This window comes from Carassius gibelio, chromosome B7 (genome assembly GCF_023724105.1).
Source record: "Carassius gibelio isolate Cgi1373 ecotype wild population from Czech Republic chromosome B7, carGib1.2-hapl.c, whole genome shotgun sequence".
In the NCBI taxonomy this organism is placed as follows: domain Eukaryota; kingdom Metazoa; phylum Chordata; class Actinopteri; order Cypriniformes; family Cyprinidae; genus Carassius; species Carassius gibelio.
The window spans coordinates 10,638,250-10,663,867 of NC_068402.1; the positions used below are offsets into that span (position 1 = coordinate 10,638,250).

The following is a 25,618-nucleotide window of genomic DNA, read 5'->3' on the forward strand; positions in this document are numbered from 1 at the left end:
TCATGCCCGTTTTTGCAAGCGCAGCCACTTGTTTCTGTTTTCATGTCTATCTGGCCCTCTCTTCCGGAGATCAGTGCTCGGTCACGCGCGCATAGTGCGCTCGTGAACGGCCCCAGAAGTTCGTGAAGCAAAATGGCGGAACTCGAGGATGTTACGTTAGACGGCAAACCGCTTCATTCGCTTCGTGTGGCGGATTTAAAAACCGCCCTGGAGCAAAGAGGGCTCGCCAAAAGTGGACAGAAAAATGCACTCATTAAACGGCTGAAAGGGGTGAGTCTGGTCAAATTGCAGGCTTAAACCTTACGCTTGCTGTCAAGTTGAGCAGGAGACGAGAGCGACAGACAGGCCAAGTATCGCTGCTTCGAGAGCGGGAATGCTCGTCGCGTGCATGTGGATAGTTTGAATCGTTTACCGCGCCGCACGGCAATTGCTTTCCATTATTTGTGCAGTTATATCACGTAATTGAGATAATACAGCAGAAAGGGTGCTTTATAAACAGTCTGTGGGTCATGACAAGCCGAGGTCTCGGAGTTGACGTCGTGCCCGCGCGTCGTATGTTTGCAGTGGGTCGCGCGCTTGTCAGTGTGGTGTTATTGGATTCGCGTTTGACACTTGCACATTTATAAACATGGTAGAAATAACCAGTAGTTTATAGTTTCTACATATGTAAACTGGAATTACATTTATTGGAATTACAATTATACAAACGCTCGTTAATCAAGTTTGGGCATTTCTTGTGGGCTATTATATGTAAATCACTAAAACTAATTTGGTTATAAATGCCGCGTTTTAGGGGGTCGGAGTATTTCACACTTTCAGTTGATCAAAATCGTATTCACGTGAGAGACTTTTTCTTTCAGTGCCTATTTTCCATCGACGGTTAGCATGACGACCGGTAAACTGTCAGATTAACGGAGTCATCTGCTAAGTATGTGCTAATGTAGCGAATAATGTGAAAGGCTAATGCCACTGTCACCGCTAATATAAACACTTAATTCAGCGACGCTTCTTCAGTCTCTCTCGTGTATCCAAACCGAAAGCGGTCATGGTGTGCTGCTCGGGTAAGTGAGATATTTTCGAAGTTCTCGGACCTTTTCTTTATATTAAGAATGTATTGCATAGGTTTGTATCGCAAGAAACATGCTTGATCGGATTTAGGAACAGACAGTGTTTATAAAAAAATACTGTTCATTCGTTTACTGGGTTTAATGTGCATGACTACATCTGTATTTAAATGTGCATCATCTGCTATGTTTTTAAAGGCTCTTATGTTGGAGAATCTCCAACGAACATCTACCCATCAAACTGGTCTTCAGCCCAATTCGCAGGTAAGGAAGACATTTTAATTTAATTTCCGTCATTTATAGATTATAAAATTATAGTTTTCTGTGTTTAAAATGGCATTCTATAAAGCTTACTGTATTGATGTATTCTTTTCTAATTCTTTTACATTTTCAACATGGTTTTAAACTTGTTGCATACAACATGCACTTTGACTGATAGTCGTTACTTTTTATTAAATAATAGGCATTTTAGTATGTTTTTAAATAAAGGAACACATTTACCTGTATTCAACTTCGGTTTACTTGACAATCCATACAACTTTTCTAAATAATAAAAACACGACTACCGCAAGTTTGTCATGCTTGTTGGCTCCAAGAATTGTAAATGGGATGACCTTGACTGGAGTGTGCTCTCTGTGTATGTATCAGATTGGAGAGGAGATGAGTCAGAACAGCTTTATAAAGCAGTACCTGGCCAAACAGCAGGAGCTCCTCCGACAGAGACTGGAGAGAGAAGCCCGGGAGGCCACTGAGGCAGATGGTAAGCAGACTCACATGAACATATACACGCAGGTTATAACACTGACTCGACTACACCATCTGTGCCTGGTGTAATAACATACAGTGATGCATAATGTTTGAAGTCTCATACACTAATTTAGTGTTTCCAGTGATGAGCCAGCCATGCTAATACCGATGCACCAGTCTGTCTGGGTGCAAGTGAGTTAACTTATCTTCTCACACTTGCAGTGTGCTCTGAGGAAATTCTAGGTGGTTGTTAATGGCTATCCAACAGTGGTATTCTTTGTTTGCTCATTAGATTACATTTTTAACCTCTGCATTAAAGATTTCATAGGGGCATTGACTTACTCCTCTTTATGCTTTCAACTTCAGCCACTTGAGGGTGTTTACATTTTTTTTTCAAATTCAAAAAAACCTTAGTACATAACTATATATGTTAACTATATATATTTACTATATAAATTATACATGACCTTTGCAATATGCTGCTTTCAGAGACCCAGAGTCCTGCTGGTCCTGAGGAGGATGAACCCACACCAACCAAAGATAGCTCTTCCTTTCTACCAGAGAGAGTAAGCACACTTAGTCTTTGTATAAAACTGACTTAAATGTTTGCACAAAGTAAAGTTTTATTTGATGTAGTTGTGCCTTCGATTTATTTATCAGAATTATTTGATCAGAAAATACACAAGGTGATTTGATTTGTGGCTTGTAATATACTAGAGATGTATTGATTAGGGAACTGTCCAGAAAAATCATTGCCTGCTTTGACAGCATTGGTTTTCTATTCAAGCAGTTAGAATTTACACCACATATATGCAATCATGTAGACTCAGTAGAGAGTTTCCTATGATGAGCTTGCCATGCTAATACTGATGCACCAGAGTTTGAATGTGTCACTCTGGGTGTAAGTGAGTTCAACTAAACTCCTCACACTTGCAGTGTGCTCTGAGGAAATACTAAGAAGTTTGCTCTTATTATTGCTTATTAGTAGGGCTGGTAAGTAACACATTAATTTGATTAATTAAGGATAAAAATAACGCAATTAACACACTTGCCTCGCCCCAGACCTAAGTGGATCATCTGCCATTTCATACAGTCGATTGATGACTAATATAAGGCAGGGTAACAACTTACTGCGTGATGGAGCCTAGAAAAGGTCCCTAAAATTTAGGACTGGATGATATGGCAAAAAAAAAAAATCCCCAAATTTTCTTTCCCCCTACTTAAAATCATTACTCAGATGACAAAGAACAAGTTGTAACTTTTTGTTTTGATTTTACCTTCTGAGATTTGATATGGATTTCCCCCTTGAGGTTAAAGTGCAATCAGAAACAACAAGGCAAAAAGACAAGACAGCAGGCCCTGTGTAAACTGTGAAAAGGTTACATAAAACAAAATGTAACCCATCATTCTTATGATACTGGATACAGTTTGTAAGACTGTCAGAGGTCTTCACAATTTACAAAAAAATTAAAGGGAGCCGCTCTGATAGGGCAAAGTAGATCAGAGAGACACTTTTACCGCAAAGTATCAAATATCTAGTCACAAATAGCATGTCTTTTTTATCAATCTGTCATCCCTCATATGCAATGCAATACAAAAGGGGCTATCACTCTTTATCATTTATCAGTCAAATTTGTAACTGAGACAAGATGATTAGAAAAAAAAACAGTATTACCTTATATTTTGCGCTGCTGTGTTCTTGTGGCTCATTGGTAAAGCATTGCGTTAGCAGCACAAAAGGTTGTGGCTTCGATTCCCATGGAGCATGTTAGGTAAAAAATGTTAGCCTAAATGCACTGTAAGTCGCTTTGGAAAAAAAGTGCCTGCTAAATGCATAAATAAATGTATACTAGCCCATCATGCATCTAACCATCCAGGTGCACTTTCGGAGTTAAGAGCTGTTAAGATAAAAACGGTCAACTCCACAGTGAGTCAGTGTCATGAAAGTAGGGTATAGAGCAAGTGTAAATATATTTTCTAGTCTATATTTCCATCTTGTAATGCCGCTGGTAGTTTTAGTTTATTATTTTTTAATTCAATTAAATTTAACATTTTCATAGTAAAAAATAATAAAATTGAGAAAATAAATTATTGAAGTTATAGTTCACCCAACCAAAAATTCAAATTCTTTCATCATAAATAAATGTAATATACTTTATAAAACAAAATATTTCTTGCTGAACCTACCTTTTTGATGCTTTACACAACAATGACTTTAAATGATTTTTTTCAGAGTAAGTTCTCCAAATTTGATGTCCAATTAATTAGATTAATCACCACATCGTGAATTAGATAAAAATTAGATTTTAATCGCTTACCAGCCCTACTTATTAGATTGCATTACATTATCACTACTAAATAATTAATTAAAAAGTGTGTATCTGGGAACATCTCCACAGTTTTCATGGATGTGTTTGATCTTTCATTGTTTTCCAGCATCACATCTTACACTCTCATCTGCCTGCAACCCAGGCAGGTGGAGGAGGAGGGTTGCCACAGGACCCTGGGTTATTGGGATCACAAAGGTTGGATACAGGCCCTGTTCCAGTGTCTCAAGAGTCACCCGACACTAAAGCTGGGAGGATCTGGCATCCTTCTTTCCCTCCGGGCCATGAGGAGGTTGCAACACCCTCTCCTCCACGTGCAGTTGCCTCCTTGTCTGTGCGTGTCGTTGGACAACCTGAGCGTCAAGGCTTGCCTCTCATGATGCCCCGTGCCCAGGAAAGAGAGGGAACGGCCCCGGTCGAAGCAGGTCCTGCCCATTCAGTGTTGCAGCTTAGCCGTTCCGCGAGGGCTGCAGCTTGTGCTGAAGTGGATAGCGATGACAATGATGAGGATGATGACGACGACGACAGTGATGAAGACGATGAATGGGGTCCTACCTCACATGGGAAAAAGAACGTCCGGGCTCCTCCTGTACACACTCCACCAGCTGCAGTCCCCCAACGATCCCGCAGAAAGCTTCAACCACCGCAGCACATCCCTCCCCAGCCTCAACCAGTCCTCCAGCCACCTCTGCAGCTCCGTCAACCTACTCCTCCCCCATCTCCACCTCCAGAGCTGTCTTTCCCGCTACCTGACACTCCCAAACAGAGCCCACATGACCAAGATGAGGCAGCAGGCCTAGCAGAAGGTGCTGCTCCAGGGGCAGGCATGGTCTCTCCTCCATCCCTCAAAAGACAGGAGTCCAGCTCCAGTTCTAGATCCAGTAGCCCAGAACCCCCATCCACACGCAGACCTGGTCCACTTAGCCTGCTGGTCCGCAAAATGGAATCGGAGGGCGTGTTTGGTGGTGCACAGAAGGCAGGGATGGAAGGCGAAGGAGGGATGGAAGTTGAAGAGCAGGAGGATGGTGAAGCAGAAGTGCAAGACTCAGCTCAGAAGGTTCTCGGGTCAGAGGTGTCAGTGTCAGTATCCACTGCTCAACAAGATATTCAAGAATCTGAGTTGAAGGAGGAGAGAGATGAGCAAAAAAGAAGTGAGGAAAAAGAATATGAGAACGTGGATGAGACTTCTGCACCATTACATTTGACATCACCCACCACTTTCCCAACTAGAAGGCCGCACATTTTCTCAGAGGTCCCACCACCTGATTCACTTACATCATCCTCCAAGCCTGAGCAGGTGTCAGTGCTCACATCAGCGCCGAAGTGCTCTGAAGTTGTTGCTATGGAGCCAGAAGCCTCTACAACAACACCTGAATCAAAACACGAGGAAGAGAAAGAAGTGAAAGTTTTAGACCAAGGGCCACCGAAGCAGTCACCTAAACCAGCAGAAGAGAGTGAAAAGTTTTTAAAATCTGCACACTCTACATCTGAAGAAGGAAAAATGTATACAACAAGAGACCATTCACGGAGAGAGAAAGGTCATAAACGACGTCAGTCATCATCATCTGACACCGATTCAGAATCCTCATCTTCTCACTCTTCAAGCTCTCCTTCACAGGATAAATCCAGCCCAACCACCCAAAAGAAGGTGCGTAATTGGCTTATCCACATATCAGACCTATGCATTTTAATTTTGCTGGTTACTTCTGCCTTTACTGTGTTCTGATGATGATTCTGCCATGCTAATACTGATGCACCAATCAGACTGGGTGTACATGAGTTCAGCTCAACTTCTCACACTGCTAGTGTGATCTGAGGACAAACACAGAGAGTTCTAGAAACAATAAAAAGTACATAATGCAATGAATTTACTGTTAATTGGAATTTTGATAAAATTGTCTTTCTTCATTTCAACCAGGGTGAGGAAGAAAACAGAAAAGATGATGAAAAAAAGGCTCAATCTTCAAGGTCAGTAAAGTCTTTCATAAACACAGTTACATTGTATTGTACAGGTACAAAAAAAACAATTATTTCAGTGTATAATTCAATTTGCTTATTAGTCTGCTAATCTGCACCCCCATTCACACCTGAAAAAAAAAAAAAAAAAAAAAGAATGGTAACAGTTCCTGACAACAGTGTGCTACACATTCAATTTACCATATTTTTCGGACTACAAGTTGCACCTGAGTATAAGTTGCATCAGTCCAAAAATACGTCAGGATGAGGAAAAAAACATATATAAGTCGCATTTATTTAGAACCAAGAGATAACATTACTGTCTCCAGCCGTGAGAGGGGGCTCTGTGCTGCTCAGTGTAGGCTACAGGAGCACTGAGCAGCATAAAGCGCCCTCTCGCGGCTGGAGACGGTAATGTTTTCTCTTGGTTCATTTCTCTCGGTTCATGTTTAATTAATTTTTATAAATAAGTCGCACCTGACTATAAGTCGCAGTACCAGCCAAATTATGAAAACAAAGTGTGTCTTATAGTCCGGAAAATGCGGTAGGTAAATTAGGAAAGAAGACATTTTAGGAGTCGATAATGTTCAAAAATAATGATGTCAATTTTCTATCTTTTCCATGATCGATCGTCATTGAAATTATCGATCAATTCATCGATTAATCGTTAACCTTAATGCTGCAAAATTGCATCCATTGCAGCGACACGCAGTCACCGGTATGACAGGATGCACAAAACCCACTCAAAAAAAACAAACCTTTTCTCACCCGAATTAAAGGGGGTTTAGTTTAAATAAAATGCTAGTAGCAGGATTATAAAATTAATAGATGTTTTTATGATCATTTGGTAAAATGAAGAGAGCGCGCTGTATGTTTGAGATGATTTTGACTGTTTTCTGGAATTGGAGACTGCTGAACGTGCCTCTTGAAATTTTGTTGTGCTTGCTGTTGTATTTTAAAACAAAATTGCAGTGTTTTCAGCTGACATAATGGCATTTAAAATAAAATTATCCCAAACGTAACTTTGGCGCGTGTGGTTGTACTGCGCAGTCAGAGAACTTCCACCGGAGCTGATGAAGCAAAAAACAATGTTGCTCACATCAGACATTTTTGTGTGAGTATTATGACCAGTACTTAGTTTGATCCTGCTGGATCCTGTTCCAGAAAATGTCAGATTTTTGTGTTCCGGTAGGCCTTTTTAGATTAGATCCTTTAGATCAGTAACCTTTTGTATGTTGGGTTGACTATTTTATTTTGATAAAGGCACCAGTACGATCGAATGGCTATGTTACGCATATTTTTTTTTTTATGAAAACAATTTGTCACTTTTATTATAGGCCTATTAATTAATTTTTTTTATATTTCTCATGAGTTTATATTTCAAATTTGAAGATACCATAAAAAAATTAAATTCCTGCAGCCATTTTTGTGAGACTATGTCTAGTCTCCCCCACCCCCTGTTTGAGGAAAAATAGCCACAAAATGTAACACTTACAAATGTAAGGGTTCTACAAACTACTTGAGTCATTATACATATCACTACATACTTTTTGGATTAAAAATAAATTAGACTTCGTACAAGTGATTTATTTGAGCACTAGAAAAATGCAATAAGAATAATTTGAGTAAAAATGAAAAAAAAAAAAGAAGCTTTGTATGTCTAGTACATACTCTGTTTGCCAGACATACAGCATTCACACTGATTGCTGGGTATGTCATCAGTAATCACATGCAGATGGCCGGTCATACAGATGGTAATAATACAGATGGCCTGCCATATAGTCAGTAATAGTCACACTCTTATGATAGTTCATAGACAGCATTCACACTGATAGGTCATTCAGTCAGTTTTCACATGCTAATGTCCTCTCATAAAGATGCTAATCATACAGATACAGCCACATTCCCCACAAAACACACACAAAATAATTATTTGTGCAAAAAGTCTATCGCCAAGTTGCGATCAGATGACCGGTGTGTCACAGCACAAGCTGTCTCAAGAGAGACAGAATTCAAATAAACAACAGTCTGCATATCTTTGACTTTTTTTTTTTTAGTGGATGCTCTCATTCTGTTTGTGACTGTATGCTACAAAATAGGGTTGGAAAGGTTCAACTTACTAGTGGTTCAGTATGTATCACTGTTGTAGATAGGGGTGTCCATGGTTAACCGGTTAACCGATTAACCGTAAAAAATTGCGTAACCGAGTGAAACATTTTGCTCGGTTAAGTGACGTCAATGGCGTGCATTGAATTTAGTTGTAATACATTTTTGCACCACCAGAGACCGCCAGAGCGCTCCCAGACATTTTTAATGTCCACAAGAAGTAGTCATTTTTCTAATATGAAGCGGGCAAAAAAAAGTACAGCGTTGGAGCACTTTAAAATTGAGAGTGACGGGGCAAAATGCAAGTATTGCAATACAGTGCTTAGATATACTTCAAGTACAATCTCGTTGTTGTAATCTCAACAGCCAACACCCGGGCATCATTAGGCCAGTCAGGACACACTGGATGCGTGGCGAAAGCATCTCAGCTGCGTGGCGTGTCTGTTTTTAATTCGGCTCCCATGTTAACAGGTTAGAGCTTGCCGACTGCCTGCGTGAGACGCGCGGCTCAGGCGCGGCTCGACGCGTGCATGCTAGAAATAGAACCGACGCCTTGTTGGAAGCGTTTCCAGGCAAAGTATAATAGGAAAATATGTTTATATGTCATTTTGTACACAAATACATATTAATTCATGACATTTTGATATTTGAAAGTCTATAGGTTGACATAAATTCAGATATAAATGTAATTAAAATAAATAAATAAATAATTATCGATTTTCAAATATTGTACGTGTCAAACATAGTCATAGCCTTAGCGAGGCGGCCGCGGAGTCTGCTTGTTACCTTTTGCATTATACATTTTAGGCTTATTCTCAAATTCAGATTGTGTTAATGGGCGGTATTATTAGGCAGTTTTAATAGGACAATTTGACCGGAGAGATTAAATTTTGTCGGACATTTCTTTTTTTTTTCGGCCAATGTCCGGAAATTACTATGGTTATGGTTACTATGGCACACTATGGTTAACCGAGTATTAACCGCTAAGGGCCTCGGTTAACGGTTAATGAAAAACTTGAAAACGTGCAGCCCTAGTTGTAGAGTCACAGTTTTGGTTCGGTGTGTGCTATTTTTAGGCAAACATTTAAGACTAATCTAACTACAAGCAACAGCAAAAATAAATACAGAAGAGTAAAGATACAAAAAAAAACTGATTTTCTTTTTCTTTTTTTAGGCAAGTCTAACATTTAGTTTTTAAGTACAGAAATTGAACAATGTAAGTATGTTCAACCGGCTATGTCTGTTGTAGGATACTTACCAGGATGGGCATTTTGAAAAAAAAAATTGTGCGAATTTGTCCATTTAAACAATACTTCAGAAAGAATTTTATATTTGTTTATATTTGCGCGAACCCACGTCTTCTGGCTTTTAAATGTTTAAACTGGCAAAGCTTACATGAGTTCCAGCATTTGCATTGAACAAGACTGAGTAAATTGTCAACTTTTTTTTTTCTTTTTCTTTTTTTTGCTGTTGTTGTAATGTATAGGGAAGCCAGAATGCACATCCATTAACCGAAACATGCATTAGCAGAACCCTGTTTGTTTTATGTGTTATTTATAGCAAACCATATTACAGATGTGTCAGATTTAAGTTGAACCGCGGTTCGGCACTAGGACCATGGTTCAACTTAAATGTTTTTTTATTAATTGCCATTTTAGCTCAAATGACTGGAAAAGGCAAAAAATTCATTGGTCAAAAGGTGTTGGATGCTTGCCATTCAAGTCACACATTTCAGTGAAACTATCTTTCACACCTCATTGATTTTCATAACTATTGTCTCCCCTTTGCCATCCATGGAAACACTGTAATTTGTCTAGATGCAGGACCACCCAAAAGGCTAAATAATTTTCTGTAGTTCTGCGTAAATTTGATATACATTGAGATCAGTTCTCAAAGTCATTTGGCCAAATAAAGAGGTCCTAATAAAACAAAAAAGTGGAAATATATAATGCATTATAAAGTGATCTGAGAGTGAAAAAGTATTTGAACCTTTGCTTTGCGTATCTGGAGTAACCCACTTTTAGCAGCAGAAATCAACTCAATGTTTTCAGTAAGTGTGGATCAGTCATCATCAGTTGGCTATTTGTGGAAGTGTGGATCAGGACATTTGGTCAATTACTCCATTTAATAATACTTAACTATGTGATGTGCTTCCATCCATGGATTACTTATATGGTTTCCATTTTTACCCAGCATGCTGGACGTCAAACCTATTAGAAATACTGGTAGCACTTTAGAATAAGGTTCCATTAATTAATGTTAGTTAACTAATTTAGTTAACATGAACTAAGGAAAGAACAATCATTCTACAGCATTTATTAATCCTAATGTTAATTTCAACATTTACTAATGCATTATTCAAATCAAAATTTTGCTTGTTAAGTTAACATTAGTTAATTCACTGTAAATTAGCATGAACTAACATTGAATAACTGCATTTTCATTAACATTAAGGAAGGTTAATAAATACATTAATAAATGTATGGTTAATTGTTTTTTTCATGTTAATTAATACTTTAACTAATAGAACATTATTCTGAAGTGTTAACAAAATACTTTATTTTCCAGCCAAACAGTCAACAGTTGTGGTCAATAAAAAAGTTGAATATGAAAACATTTGTGTAATATTTGTTTAACTTGGATTGCTATTATGTACTTGATAAAGAGCTGATCACAATTATTGTAAATGCAGAAAATAAGACAATTCTTAAAGGGATACATTAACCCAAAAATTAATAATGACTTTATTTACTTCTGTGAAAAATAAAATAAAATTAAGATATTTATTTATTTTTTTGTCCCCACAATAAGCAATTGGAACAACTTGAGGGCGGAAAAAAATTACAATTATGTAGCATACGAAAATAAATAATGACATAATTTTGATTAAAAACTGAGCCTTTAAGGGTTCACAAACTTTATTTTAATTGTAAGAAACGTTCAGCAGTCAGAAAATAAGGTAATCTAAATGAAAACTTTTAAAACCCAGTCCACGTAACAGTTCATTTGACTTTGGAATATGAAATAAGAGGGCGGTTGTATTTTTTAATCAGGCGTTCTATACGACAGCCTATCAACCGGCGTGGCTCGGAGGAGGGGTCCTGCTCGTACTACTTCCCCAGCGCTGCTCAATATGGCTGCTCTGTGAGCGCCGCCGTGACTATATCGACGCATTGCACAAGAAAAAAAAAAGCACAGCCTTGCAGCGCGTCCACTTCGCACATTTCTTCCTACGCATCCGCGACCGGCAGAACCGGTAAAGAATCGGTCGTCGCGGTCCCGGTTACAGCCTGACATTATGCTGTCGGACGGCAACAAAAACGGGTAAGGGTTGAGAGGGAGAGGTGGTTTCTAGAAATGCCCTCCAGCGCTGCTTAGGCGCATCGTTTAGGTGATGGACATTTAAACTATGAGCTCAATCGATCGAGCGATTGTGTTTGTATTGTTGACCCTGTATTGTCTTCAGTTAAACGTGAAAATAAACATTTTTATTTTATTTTTGATTCCTTCTCGAAATCTCGAGGGCTTTTAGCTGTGTCTTAAACCCCAGTGAGCTGCTTGCTGCCCACCAAGATATAATGTTTGGCGTCATAACGTTTTAATGGAATCAAACGGTGCATATTTTCCCCCAAAAAAGAATGTTTATGGGTATATCAGTAGATTGGATTGAAAAGGATTGAAACGCAGGAGTTTTGGTCATGAAATCGGAGGAAGGGGGTCTTGTTTAGGCTCTTGTATTCATTAAGGATGTCAGCAATTTTTAATCATGATAGATGTGTGTAGTGTTAAATTAGTCATGGAGATACCCATGTTCACGATGAAAAGGATTTCAACATCTCATCTTATGAATAAAACAATGTTAACTCGGCTTGCATTTCACCTAAGCCCATTTAACAGTGTAACAATTTATGTAAGCAGTTAAGCGTAGTAAACCTGTTACTTAATGCTGAAATTAACCGCGTGGTCAGGAAACACTAAGAATGATCTTGTGCTAAAAGTTTTGTTTTTCAAATGATAGTTGCTTGGTCCATATAGAAAAGTGTATTAGGTTTCAACTATTTTCTTTAAAGGAAGCAAATCTTAAGAAATGTATTCATATACTAGGCATTGGAAGTCCTCAAGGGGAAAGGGGATGTTCCCTAGTGAGCAATGACATCAGTGATGGAAAATCACAGATATGTGTTTTTATCTAAAGAAATCACACTTTGAAAAATGTCATTCTGTATATGATTATTATTTGACAGTCAGTCTGAATAAATTATTCCTCATTAACTGTTAGCAAGTGTCTTAATGTATGGAAAATGAACTCTGAGGCCAGTGTAGTTCAGTTTAAGGCCGTCTTTCAGGTTTTCCTCTTCGCATTCATGTGTAAATGTTAAGTATTCTAAGCGCTTGGCTTTTTTGTCCACGGGGGCTCTGGATACCCGTCCCCCTTCCCCTCAGCATGTGTTGACTGCTTTTATACAAAGGGAAAGCCTTGTGCTCTGAGAATCCTGTGGCAGTTTTTCAGAGCAAATGGCATTAGGGCTGTTGCATCTCTAGAGACCACGGTGTCAAGGTGTGGTGCATAGGTGTGTTTATGTGTGAGAGAGAGGGATTGGTTATCTATTGAACAATGAATTTGATTGTATTACCTGTATGTTATGGCGATGTCAGGAGACAATGAATCTTTTTCCCTGTCAGTGCTTTGTTTGCCATGGTTTACATGGTTTACATTTTTTTACATCATAAGTGTTTCATATAATTCAGACAAGTCCGTTATATGTGTTTAAATGCTTATGTTATTGTGAGAGCTGATGGTTTGTTATGAAGGTCATCAAATGTACACTAAATTTTCAGAGGTTTTGGGCTTAGTAAGGTTATTTCTATTATATATATATTATATATATTTTTTTAAAGAAGTTGAAATAACTTCGGTAATCATGTTAAAATATTTTAACATGTCAATTATTCCTATGATTGAACTGCTGAATTTTCAGCAACCATGACTCCAGTCTTCAGTGTCACATGATCCTTCAGAGATCATTCGGATATGCTGTTTTAGTGCTGAGTAAACCTTTATTATCAGTGTTGAAAACTGTGCTATGCTCAAGGGCCAGAAAGCAGAACCTCTATAATTCCAAGAGGCCATTTGCTTGATTTTTATCGTAACTTTTGAATTATTAATAGACTGTGGTGACGATACATTTTTATGAACCTACTGAGATGTGTATATATTGTTCTACATATCTGTGGTATTGTGAATAATAAATGCACTGCATTTATATTCCCGTTTTTAATCTTCACAGTTTTTTACGTCTCTAGCTGTACAACAATTCAGTTATGTCTCAATTCCTACCCACTAATTTTTTCATGTCTTTTTGAATGTGTTGATGACAGTCAGCCAATTGCAAGATACGCATGTATTTGTTTTTCCCTCTCAATGTTTTCAAGTTTTTCTACCATGGCATATATCATCTTATGCATGTATGTATGTGTGATGCTGGCAGTGAGAGTCGTTTAGTCAAGTCACCTTATATTTACTTAGCACTTTTAACAATGCAGATTGTGTCAAAGCAACTTTACAGTATTAAATAGAAAATAGTGTGTCAATAATGCAAAAAATGTAGCCAGGCAGTTATTTATAGTTAGTTACCCAGATCAACCAGCCTCAGCCACCTTACCCCTCACTCTCTTTCTATCTCCCTTACTCTTGTTCGCTGACTCTTTCTCTAGGGATGTAAAGCAGGAAGCTCTCTCTGAGCCTGCAGGCCAAGTTGCCATGGAACTGGAGGGCCACTCTCATTCAGAGAGTGCTATGCAACAGTCTGACCACCAGGGGGCAGATTCCAGCAACACCCGCCCAGAGGAGGTAAGAAGGCCCACAGAATGAAGATCCAGTGGAAACCATAAGCCTGAAATATAGGGAGGCATGACTGAAGTTTGTAAGGCTGTTCTAGGGGAATCTTTTGGAGTCAAAGTGATTTCACATTTGTTGTCTGTCTTTAGATTATATGTAGGACTGGATGTTAGACTATTATTGCCATTATCCTCTTCTGTTTTTCCTTTTTACTATGTAGCAGCAGTGTGTGGGGGATGTGGATGGCTAATAATGTGTGAAATTAGACACTGTTGAGTTCATTGTGTGTGAGCGTGGATGAATCAGAGCTAATTTTAAAAGTGCAGTTTAACACATTTAGATGTTATGCCTTTTTGTGTTTAATGTAAATCCTTTTGTTGCTTAAAAGATGTCAAGATGAGTTAAAATGGTCTAAAACTAGTCAGGTGATTAATGAGATTAACGATTTTTATTTTATGAAATATTTTTAGCAATGGTGCTTTAGAAAAGTTTAGAGAGGCAACTGCTTTTCGAAAGTTTTCAGACTAATACCCCTCCTTTGAGATCTAAAATCATCCCTTTATAAAACAGTCCTTGTCATAGTGTGCCCTAAGTGTTAGTTAAACAGCGCAGTGTGTATTTGAGTTGTAGTGCGCAGTATGATAGACTGGCAACATGTAGTTTGAGATGTAGGTTCTAGTCTCTCTCTGTCCTCTCTCTTCCAGCTATTTCTCTCTCTCTTCCACTCTGTCTCTCACTCTTGTTCCCTTTGTCTTTATCTCTGGATCTGGTAGTTTGACTGTTTTGTGGTTTAAAATCCCATTGATTGCTTTGTTGTGAAGGTGCCCTCCCCTCTTCCATTGCTCATACTGGTACCTGCATACCGCCACCACCTCTTCTCCTCTACCACCTCCATCACCTGCCCCGCTATGCCCAAGCGTCTCGGCTGTACCTGAGCTAGGCCCCCAGAGTCACCACTGCACACTTAGCCTGAAGGAACCTGCTGGATCATTGGCCACTGCCTCGTCATACAAAACTGATGTGGCCTCCTGATGGGACTGCTTAAGAGAAGCCAAAATAGCTGGTGAGACGGGGGAGGTGTCAGTCGTAGTATGCCAAAGAAAGAGTGATGCTCACCAACAGAGACATTTTTCAGAGCGTTTACACTGGCCAAACACAAGCATCAGATGGACTCTTCCTGTCAACATGATGGGAACACAGCTGTCTTGACGCCCCCTGCTATTTTTGCACACACTTCAGTACTTGAATGAACTGATATCTGCAGAGACTCATTACGCAGACATCTGCTATTTCTCACATGCCTGTGGACTGATCTCAGTTAGTCGAACAATCTGAGACAATGAAGCGTGGCTTATGGACTCATTTACTACAAGCAGTTTTTCCTGCCATATTTGTCTCATCAGTTTATCGACAGCCATGCCTTTTTTCTTTTCTTTTTTTTTAAAGGACTTGCAATACAAATGGACTTTATGGAATATTTCAAAGAACTTTGTACCTGGCTGTTTGAGAAAAAGAAAACCTTCCTCTTTCTGCCGTTACTCACCCAAATTCCCAGATGAACTTGTGGACGGCACCAGAGTGAGAACCTAAGACAGGCTGTGGCAGGCTGTGTGTACAAAGGACTTGATGGCAATGATAAAATGCCTTGACGGATTATACCCAGGATTTTGGCTTGTCAAACGTCACATGGATCTTGTTGTTTCATAGTGTGGATGCCGTCTCCCCGGCTAGCGTGGACACCGGGAGTTTTTTGCCACAGACTTACGTTCCTTCCTGAACATTCAACAAAAACTTCAAAGACTTTTTCAAAGACCATTTTAAACAAATTCTCACCACAAGAGCCAAAAACAGCTATTGAGACACAGTGCAGTTCCTGTCAGCTGGTCAATCAGCACACTCAATTGTGATCGTATCTCGCCCTCACTCAGCAGCCACCTCTGATTGGACCTTTGTTGCCTAGATACAGTGCGCACTGCTGTGCGGTTGGGCCATAGCCAAGCCAGAGAGGAATCAGGTGTCAATGGTACCAGGAAAACCCTTTTTCCCAAGATGTATTTGTTTTTAAATTACTTAAAGTGGAAAGAAGGTTTTTTGCTTTGTTAATAATGAGGTTAGAGGGTGTTAGTAATCCTGTATTTTAGAGTACATATGGGAAAGTAGGGAATTTGGTCAAGCATGTGTTAGCAGAAGTTATGTTAAAGTAAAAACTAAAGCAATAACAAAAATAAGGGACTTTTAAAGTTCAGAAAGCTTATAATAATGATGGGATTCTCAAAGCCTCAGTTTGTCAATGCAACTGTACATTATTGGTGTAACTGATAGCTGTGCATCTGTTCTTCCCCTTCTCCTTTCTCTCATTCCCCTCCTTTTCCCAATGTCTGTTGTGTCTGGCTCTTCCTCCACACATCCACTGGGATCTTGTTTCTCCTCCTTTCTATTTCATTTCAGAGCTCCGCTGTAAAATCGTTTGCTGCCCGAAAGATCTCCCTGAGCAGTAAGTGTCTTCAAAATGCTACTACTTTTGTCCCGTTGTCCACTGACAGGTAGCTAGCAGGTAGCCCATTCGGCGTGTTTCCTCCAAAACAACGAAATAGTATTAAAACCTGTCGATCTGAATAGTTAACCTGTTAATGGGGCAGGATGTTGTCCTTACAAAGTTTTTTTTTTTTCAAGTGCAAACAATAATTCTGGCTTGAGTGCAAAATGAATTAAATTTTACCAACATCAATCCATCCTATTATTTAGGTTCTACAAAGAAAGCAGTGCATTGCAACGTCATGTGATGTGCATATTGTTGAAATAAACCCCATTCCAATTACAATAAAGCATGCTCTTCTGTGCATAAAGAAGCGGAATTAATTTGCAGTACCGTACCAGTAAAAAAAAGTTACAAGGCCAATTAGGAATAATAAGCTTTGCTATGTTCTTTTAACCGTTACAGCTGGATCTGTTTCTAGGTTGTGCAATTTGGTGTTTAATTTTCCTTGGCACTAGGTAAAACGGAGATTGCGTCATCTGAGGCAGAGCCGGTGGGTGGAGCCAGCAGAAAAAGAAGGTGGGGTTCTAGTACAGCGGTCACTGCCAAGAAGCCGTCAATCAGCATCACCACTGAATCGCTGAAGGTAAATTATCCAAGACCGCTCCCACATTACCTTAACAGATACATGATGAATCACTACCTGTTTTTGACAGCCTGCTTGCCTGCTTGAATAAATTCAGTGTTACAGGTTCAGTGATGTAGTATTCTCAAGTTTAATTGTTGTAAATATTAAATATATAGACATTGGACATACTGCTGTCCAGCTTTGTGTATTAGTACTGCATAAGAGTAATTTTACCTAACTTGGCATGTTAACTACAAAACTCTTTTACAGACATTAATTCCAGACATCAAGCCCCTACAGGAAGCAGTGGTCGAGCTTCACCCAGATGAGGGGCGTCTCTCTGGGGATGAAGACTCACCTGGGCCTCGTGAGCGAGAGGAACCGGAAGAGGATCAGGGTCTCAAGATCAGACGCACAGTGACACAGGTGAGCATGACAAAGGCTTGTCACTTGTAGCTGCCAAAACAAATAATAAAGGGATAGCTCATACAGTAATAAACTTTCAAGTCATTTCAGACCTGTATAAATTAATAGCCTCTGCTTAAATTAAAAGAAGATGCTTTTAAGAATGTTGGTGACCAAAGAATCCTTATTGACTTTTGTAGTGTTTATTTTTCCCTTACTATGGAAGTCAGTGGAGACCAGCAACTGTTTGCTTATTCAGATTCTTCAAAATATCATCTTTTATGTTTAAAAAACTCTTACTGGTTTAGAAAAATGTATGGCTTCATAAATTGACAGATTTTCATTTTTCGGTGAACTGTGCCTTAAAGGTTTGTCTTTGGTACTATGAACACCAGGGCACAGTACTGCAGTAATAACTTAAACATGCTTTAAATCATTCTTAAAAAGTTAAATGCTTTATTGGTTTTGGAATGGATCTTTTTGTAAAAAAGCATTTTGTCATCGTCTTTTAAAGTTCATGGTTTGCTTCTACTATTCAGTGAACCTTTTTTGTATCTTTGGTCCAGATTGTCCCATCTGATGGACACGAGAATGGGCAGAAAGAAATGAAGGAAGAGGAGGAGGATGATGAAGAAGAGCAGAAGTGGACTAAAGGAGAGACAGAAAAACAAAAGAAACCGGAGAAGTCCCCTGATGTTTTAATGGAAATACAGGAGGCTGAGTCCAAAAAAGGTGACCATTCATGATTTGCTGGTTCCATTTTTTAAGTAATCTTAACATACTTTAGTAGTAAGTAGAATTGTAATTATACATTGTTGTTTTTCTCTCTCAGTCACTCCCAATGATTCTTTGGTGCGACGCTCCATCAGTCAGCAGAAATCAGGTGTGTCCATAACTATTGATGACCCTATAAGGACGGGTCGCCAGCTTTCTCCTCCTCGTGGAAAAACCTCCCACATCATACACGTCTGCAACCTGGTAAGCACTAAATCACGTTGTCATTTCACTACTCACTGAAGTTGGAGTTAATTTGATTCAAAAATAATTTGACCATACGAATATTGCCGCTCACCTGTTGTGTTTTTAGATTGAGTTTCGAGGTTTAGTTGCCCTTCTGACCCCTGATTTGAACTGTTTCTCTGTAGGTGCGACCTTTCACCTTAGGGCAACTGAAGGAGTTGTTAAACCGGACTGGTACATTGGTGGAGGAGGGTTTCTGGATCGATAAGATAAAATCTCACTGCTACGTCACAGTAAGTTGTTGTTGTTGTTATTATATTTTATTATTATTTATATTTTCATTGCACTAAAGTTCAAAAGTTTGGAATCAGTAAGATTTTGTTTTTTGAAAGAAACTAACACTTTTTTGTTTTTAAAGGACATAATAAAATGAACAAAAATGATTGAAATTTCCTTTTTTTTTTTTTTTTTTTTAAATAGAGACTGCTGAAAATGCAGGAATCAGTTAAATTGCTTTAAATTTAAGTGGATATTTTGTGATTTCACAATTACAATTTATTTTTTTGGCCTGTATGAGTGATTAAATGCAGGTTTGGTGAGCATAAGAGGCTTGAATTAAAAAATTTTTATTGACCACAGACTATTCAGCAGTAGTGTTATTTATTTTGCATTGTTTATCCTTGTGATATCTCATCATTCATTAGTGAAATTATATTGTGCCACCTGATGCCATTAGTTTGTTTTTTAACCTCAAATCTGTCATATTCTCTCAGTACTCCACTGTAGAAGAAGCTGTGGCCACTCGAGAAGCACTGCATGGTGTGAAATGGCCCACAAGTAATCCCAAAGTACTACGTGTGGATTTTTGCGAGCAGGATGAGGTCTGCCTATATCTGTTTCTACTGTTTTCTTTGCTGCTCCTGTCTTTATTGTAGTCATGCTCATCCTCTCTTATTATAATCAAACTTCACACCATTCTCATTTTGTTGTATTTTGTTCGGTCTCCAGGTGGACTTCCATAAAGGTATCGTGTCCAGTGAGCGTGCAGTTGAAGGTCATGACCCTCACGCCTCAGGAACCTCAGCCCGCCCTGCTGCCCATCACCCACTGCCACCTGCAAACCACGAAAAAGAGAAGGAACGAGCAAAAGAGCGAGATGGAGGAGCTGCAGCTGTGAGAGACCAGTGGGCAGAGAGGGAAAGAGCAATGGAGAGGAGAGAGAGGACTCGTTCTGAACGGGAGTGGGACCGGGATAAAGTCAAAGACTTCGGGAAGGATGACCGGGAAAGAACGAGGAGGTCACGATCACGGGACAGAAAACGCAGAGAGAGAGGCAAGAGCAAAGAGAAGAAAACAGAGAAGAAAGGTGAGAAAAACGAAATCTTTTGAAATGTTTAATGACATCACATATTCTTTCTACTTTGGCTTAATTTGACATTGTCTTCCCCTTTGATCTCCAGATAAACCAGAAGAGCCTCCTGTAAAACTTCTTGATGACCTATTCCACAAAACTAAAGCAGCTCCCTGTATATACTGGTTACCTCTCACAGAAGAACAGGTCAGTATGACTTCCTCTAGCCTAGGGCTGGGCGATATGGCCAAAATTTCATTTCCCAATATAGCTCATTTGATAATCCGATAACGATAAACATAACGATATAGCATTTTTTCTTTTAATTCAGTTTATGAATAGTCTATATAAAATTGCAATGTGGAAATGCAGTTTGAAATGATATACAAAACAAATAAAGGTAGTATGGACTAAATATTTATTTTATTTAGAACCTTTTTTTCAAGCAAGACTGTTGGTCATGTTAACACCTGCCATTAAAATATTTCAACCCGCTATTATCGACCGTGTAGATATGCTTGGCAACAGCAGAAGTGATCTCCTTCCATCTGTGGGAGCTATGGCTATATGGTGTGCCACAGGTAAAAGCCTGTGGGGCCGTTCACATATTTCGTCCTTTGCGCGCTCAAGTTCGTTATTTCCAATGTAGGCGCGCGGTATGCGCGGTCATAATGGAAGCGCGGTGCGACGCGCCCGTTTTTTCCAGGCGCGCCGGCACCGCATCAAGTTAAAAACCTTTCAACTTTTCAGAATGCCGCAAGCGCACCGTGGGTCATGTGACAAGAACTAACCAATCAGCTTCATCCTTTCCCGTAAAAACGTTGAAAGCTCAGCTAAGATGAGGGAACAGCTGATCATAGCTGTATATGGATTGCCATTTTGAAATAAATTTAGTAGCAGAGCTACTGCAAGCGATTTTTAGAGCTGCAAATCCATTTATCCTTTGCTGAAATTTCCGCGTCTTCATGGAGAGAGGACGTCATGGTTCCTTAGCAAAGGCAGACGCCTCAGGGGCGCAACTGCCCTAGCGCTTTGGAAAGATAGGAAAAAGCGGCGCGCCTAGTGTTTTCCACGTGTTTTAGGCGCGATATGTGAACGGCCCCTTAGGCGTCCATGCAACAGAAGTCACCCCTCTTTTAGGTACAAGCTCCTCGGTTTGGGTTGGCTGGTCATTTTGTTGAGAATTACCCTGGTCTGAACCGCGTCTACTACCATCTTCCTCCATGTTTGTTTATGTATTGCAGCGTGCATGGGCATGCTGTTGCGTGAGGTGCATCTTGACCTAAAATTCTGCCGTAAATGCCTTATCGTGGCGTAAACGATAGAGCCTTATATAAATGATAGACATTTTCTGTCGTCCAGACGATATATTTCTTCATATCGCCCAGCCCTACTCTAGCCTAAGTCACGTAGACCACTTAACCCATCACCCGCCCCCCCTTATTCAAGTCTTCCCTGTTTTCCCAGGCAACACAAAGAGCTCTGGAGCGTGCGGAGCGCATAAAAGAGCGCGAGAAGAGAAGGAAGGAACTCCAGGAGGAAGAGGACAAAAAACAAGAAGAACGTAGAGAGCGTGCAAAAGGCCGTGACAGAGAGGGAGGGAACACAGGAGGAGCAGGTGTTGTGAGACGTTCGACTGAGGGAGAGAGAGACAGAGGTAAGGAAAGAGAGAAAGAGAGGGGCAGAGAGGCAGAAAAGAGGAGAGATGTCCACAGGGGCCGTGGTAGCGACTCCAAAACTGCAGGGGGCAGCAGAAGCTCACAGAGCCGTAGCATCTCCTCCAGAGACAGACGACACTGAGTGCAGAGAGAGAGAAGGGTTTGGAAGATCAGAGTCCTCAACATGACAGCTCCAAGGATGATGAATGCCTCGTGGATGATAGATCACCCAAAAAATGAATGTTTTATCATCTGTTCACCCTCATGTCATTCCTAACTTTTTTTTTTCTTTTCTTTTTTACTGAAAACAGAAGGTTTCAGGTTTTTCATCCATACAAGGAAGTTGAAACAACTGGATCTCATTGACTTTATTTGTATCAGTTAAGATACAAAATGTTTCTCTGAAATAAGCAAAGGAAATATTTACCCGTTGCATTTCATAGAGGAAAACGGCATGAAACGACATGAGGGTGAATAAATGATGACCATTTTGGTTTGAGTGAACTGTCCCTTTAACATTTTGTCTTCTCAGTGATAATGTCACCAGTGTTTCGCCGCTGTGCACATCTGCACACATCTCAGGCACTCAGCACGGTCAAAACGTCTATCCTTAAATCTCAAATGAAACTGGACTAAACATAATGAAGGGCTGTTGAATGTTTTTTTTCAAAGTTCAAAATAATCTTATGGATATGTGTGTGTATTGGTGTGCTGTCTATAGCTCACAAGCACCAAAGTCAAAAGAAACTATATGAGACTATATAAATCAGATTTTCCTTCTCGCCACCCTATAGTCTTCATGTCTTTGTATCTATAGTTTACCTAGTGCGTTACCTAGTGGGTTGTTTATAAAAGTGTGTAATTATGGGGCTTGACTTTTTTTTTTATATATATATATTACGTTTCTTTTTATTCACTGTATCCAGATTCAATTCATATTTTTCCAAATTGTTAAATCAAGTCCCCTGTCCAGATGTTTGGCCATTGTTGAGTTGAAGAGCCGGTCCTGCTGTCGACACTGATCTCACTGAGGGTTTCTTATTTTTATTTTGTGTAAAATTATTACAATGACTACTGAAATCCAATGCTATGAACCACACTGTAGATTCATTTGCTAGATTTTCATCTCCACCCTCGTCTGTTCTCATAATTTTTTTTTTTTTGCGCCCCCAACCTGGTCTTATGAAGTTGTTTACTGTTCAGCTCTGTGAATCAGACAAGGTATAAATTTAACCTTTATAGAGAAGATAGCAAGAGGCCTTTTAATATTATTTTAATGTTGTAGTTTTGAAGATATATTTCAAAAGATTCTGTTTTTGGATTTTTTTTTTTTTGAATGTGCAGAATGTACAAACAATAATAAAACAAACTGAAGGAATTTGTTGTGTGTGTGTGTGTTTTTCTTTAAATGCTAAGAATAGCTGCAGCAGTAACTAGCAGCATTTGGAGTGAATGTAACATCAAATAGACTGAAGATTGTGTATTTAAGACACGGCGAGGTCATGAGAGATTCTGCAGCACTTTTTTAAAGTTTTCACAAGCTTAAACTGATTACATATGTTCTGCATGTGCTTATATACAAGTGTGTCTGTTCGAGATATTGTGTAAGTCTTAGGTGCTTTATCATAAAAACAAAAGTCGTTGGTATTTGATTTCTTAATTGAATGTGTGAATTATACAAAAAACAAAACTTCATACATGAAAAGATTTATTAAAACTGATACAGGAATGTTTTTAATCTTTTTGTAATCACTTTTACAAATCTCTTAATAGTTAAACAAGTTTAAGTGCAAAATATTTGCTAGTGATATTAAATATAGAAAAATGTTAAGCAAAAAAATATATCCCTTGTTTGTTTTTTGTTTTGTTTTGTTTTTCTACAGCAAACAGCAGATATGGGAGTAAAACTGTTCTGTAATCATTCGACTCCCTCTAGCAATGAAATTAGCAGGCAAAAATAATCTTAAACTCAGAAATATTCTGTTCAGCAGGATTCAGTTGCTGCATTTCCCAGCCACTAGGGGTGATGTAGTCTATCAGGACTGGGATTTGCATTTGAAATGTATCATGACCTCAAGTCTCAAGAGAAAACATTTTCTTCCCGCTCAATATCTTAAAAAAATACAGCTGGCATAGAAGAGAGAGACATTAGTTCTCATTTCAGTGTGTGTTGTGAGGGGGAAGGTTATGTGTGACGCCCACTCTGCTCATGTGGCAAGAGTGGCAGAGGAGATGGGAATCCAGAGGGAAGCACTGAGATCCAGGCTCATCGGAGAGCTGCTTCCCACACTCCTGAAGAAGAGGACGAGAGGTTTGTGGTCATTACAAGCCTGTGCCATAACATGGTATGCTAGCAAATGATGACAATCCTCTTATCCAAACTACTCTCCATAATACCCACCTCACAGTGATAACACTCAAAGTGATAATCTTTGTTCATCGACACCACCCTGAGGATCTCCTCACTGCCCTGAAAGACACACAAATGCCATCAAAATCTTTCTCCTGAATTGATCTGAAAGCATCTGCTGGACTACTAGGGAATCATTTTACCTCAGCAGGTAAGATGGGTTGTAAACAGGCAGCGCATTTGGGAGCAAATTGCCTGGAAAAAAAAAAAAAAAAACTTGTAAATGCAAAAGTTTTGGATGTGCCCGATGTGGATGTTGCATTCAAACAGCAATGAGATAACAAACACGTGGTATTATGGGAATTAAAGGCTGACTAGAGGAAAATATATTTTGTGAATAAGTTTATTCAAATCAACAGGCAAAACTATTAGCTGCTAACATTTAAATTCAAATAAATTGGTTACTATTTGATGGAATTTTAATTATTTCACTAAAAACTTCAAATTTTTGGTGTTACATGATCTTTTAGAAATCACTCTAAAATGTGACTTCATGATCAAAAATAATTATCAGTGTTGCAACTGCTTAATATTTTTGTGGAAACAGTGATTTCCTTTTTACAGGAACCTTTGAGGAATAGGAAGTTCAAAATAATATTTATTTGAAATGGAAATCTTTTGTAACACAGTAAATCTATTTTTTTGTCACTTTCAATATTTTTAATGAATCCTTTCTTAAAAGTATTAATTTCCTTTAAAAAAAAAATCATTATTTCTCTTTTTATTCTTACTGGACAGTAGGTAGAAGTTCATCTATGTGGCAGTGTTGCCCACTGAGGTTTTTACAATTTAATCCCCTCTTGCACGACATGCCCATTATTGCTCTGAACAGTAGTTTGTTTGCACTGTGTGTCACTATATAGACACTGTGCTGCAGTTAGTGACTATGTTACAGGTAATAGTCATATTTTCAATTGTTCTATCAGTAAATAGAAAAATAATCCACGTTATGTAATGCATTAGCCTCTAACACTTTGATAATGAGTGTTTTTCAAGAGATCAGTTGCACTGTTGCCACACTATTTATTAAGAAAAAAAAATTGCAGCTTTCTTTAGCTCGCAACTAAACCTAAATGGCAACAAATCTAGCAGAAAGAGCATAAGAGCAGTTGGTAATGTTAGACAAATTGCATTGTTGGCATGTTACTTGTTACACGGTTCACTAACAGACCTGTTGTAGTCAGAGACGCAGTAGACATTGTTGAGGTAGTCTACTGTGAACGGCACCCCGTCCAAAGCCTTTGAGCAGACTGTACAGCGGAAACATCCAGGGTGATAGGAGTTCCCTAGAGCCTGCAGGATCTGAGTTACACATACAAACAGAGAGAGTTAACACTCAACCTAGACAAGCTTCAAACACTGACACTGACCTCATGCAGAGAACACCTACCTGCTCCAGGATGAGGTGACCACAGACACTGCACTTCTCAGCTGCCTCCTGGAAGCCTGAGAACTGTCATGAAGACAGATTGGGAAAACGATGGAATACCAGATGTGCTCTTGGATAATATCTTTCTCATAAATATTATTTTAATTTTATACATGAATATAAAAATAAGCATTTCAGAGTAGCTTCAACCCCTTAACACGTACTGAAATAGACCACATGAAGTCATCCCTACCATGTAATCCTCCTTACAGTAGACCGAGCCATTGACGTTGTAAAAGTCCTTGTTGCGGAGTGTTCGCCC

General features: G+C 39.1%; 2 protein-coding genes and 3 non-coding genes across 6 annotated transcripts in view; 4 read left to right on the forward strand and 1 right to left on the reverse strand.

The window, feature by feature from the left end:
• The first annotated feature begins 4 nt into the window (after positions 1-4).
• On the forward strand, positions 5-22,895 carry acin1b (apoptotic chromatin condensation inducer 1b). 2 transcript variants are annotated; one of them, XM_052562356.1, is made up of 17 exons: positions 5-270; positions 1,263-1,328; positions 1,713-1,824; positions 2,301-2,377; positions 4,248-5,786; positions 6,057-6,106; positions 13,916-14,051; positions 16,488-16,533; positions 17,034-17,161; positions 17,414-17,569; positions 18,115-18,280; positions 18,381-18,526; positions 18,694-18,801; positions 19,282-19,389; positions 19,517-19,874; positions 19,969-20,066; positions 21,327-22,895. In XM_052562356.1, the coding sequence occupies exons 1-17, from the start codon at positions 133-135 to the stop codon at positions 21,657-21,659; spliced, it is 3,765 nt and encodes a 1,254-aa protein (XP_052418316.1). In that variant the 5' UTR covers positions 5-132; the 3' UTR covers positions 21,660-22,895. The 2 variants fall into 2 exon arrangements, with proteins under 2 accessions (XP_052418316.1, XP_052418317.1); XM_052562357.1 differs by lacking the exon at positions 5-270 and adding an exon at positions 982-1,061.
• Positions 1,949-2,048, forward strand: LOC127962764 (small nucleolar RNA U6-53/MBII-28). The gene has a single exon (XR_008154636.1). It is a non-coding gene; the product is annotated as a small nucleolar RNA U6-53/MBII-28 (small nucleolar RNA).
• LOC127962763 (small nucleolar RNA U6-53/MBII-28) lies at positions 2,650-2,762 on the forward strand. Its single transcript, XR_008154635.1, has one exon. It is a non-coding gene; the product is annotated as a small nucleolar RNA U6-53/MBII-28 (small nucleolar RNA).
• Positions 5,859-5,959, forward strand: LOC127962765 (small nucleolar RNA U6-53/MBII-28). The gene has a single exon (XR_008154637.1). It is a non-coding gene; the product is annotated as a small nucleolar RNA U6-53/MBII-28 (small nucleolar RNA).
• Positions 22,637-25,618, reverse strand: part of ajuba (ajuba LIM protein) — a 7,825-nt gene continuing 4,843 nt past the window's right edge. The window contains exons 3-8 of the mRNA XM_052562358.1: positions 25,550-25,617; positions 25,318-25,380; positions 25,099-25,229; positions 24,071-24,122; positions 23,919-23,987; positions 22,637-23,809 (exon numbers count right to left, since the gene is read on the reverse strand). Coding sequence (XP_052418318.1) covers positions 23,678-23,809; positions 23,919-23,987; positions 24,071-24,122; positions 25,099-25,229; positions 25,318-25,380; positions 25,550-25,617 — 515 coding nt within the window. The 3' untranslated portion in view covers positions 22,637-23,677. The remainder of the gene's footprint in view (positions 23,810-23,918; positions 23,988-24,070; positions 24,123-25,098; positions 25,230-25,317; positions 25,381-25,549; position 25,618) is intronic.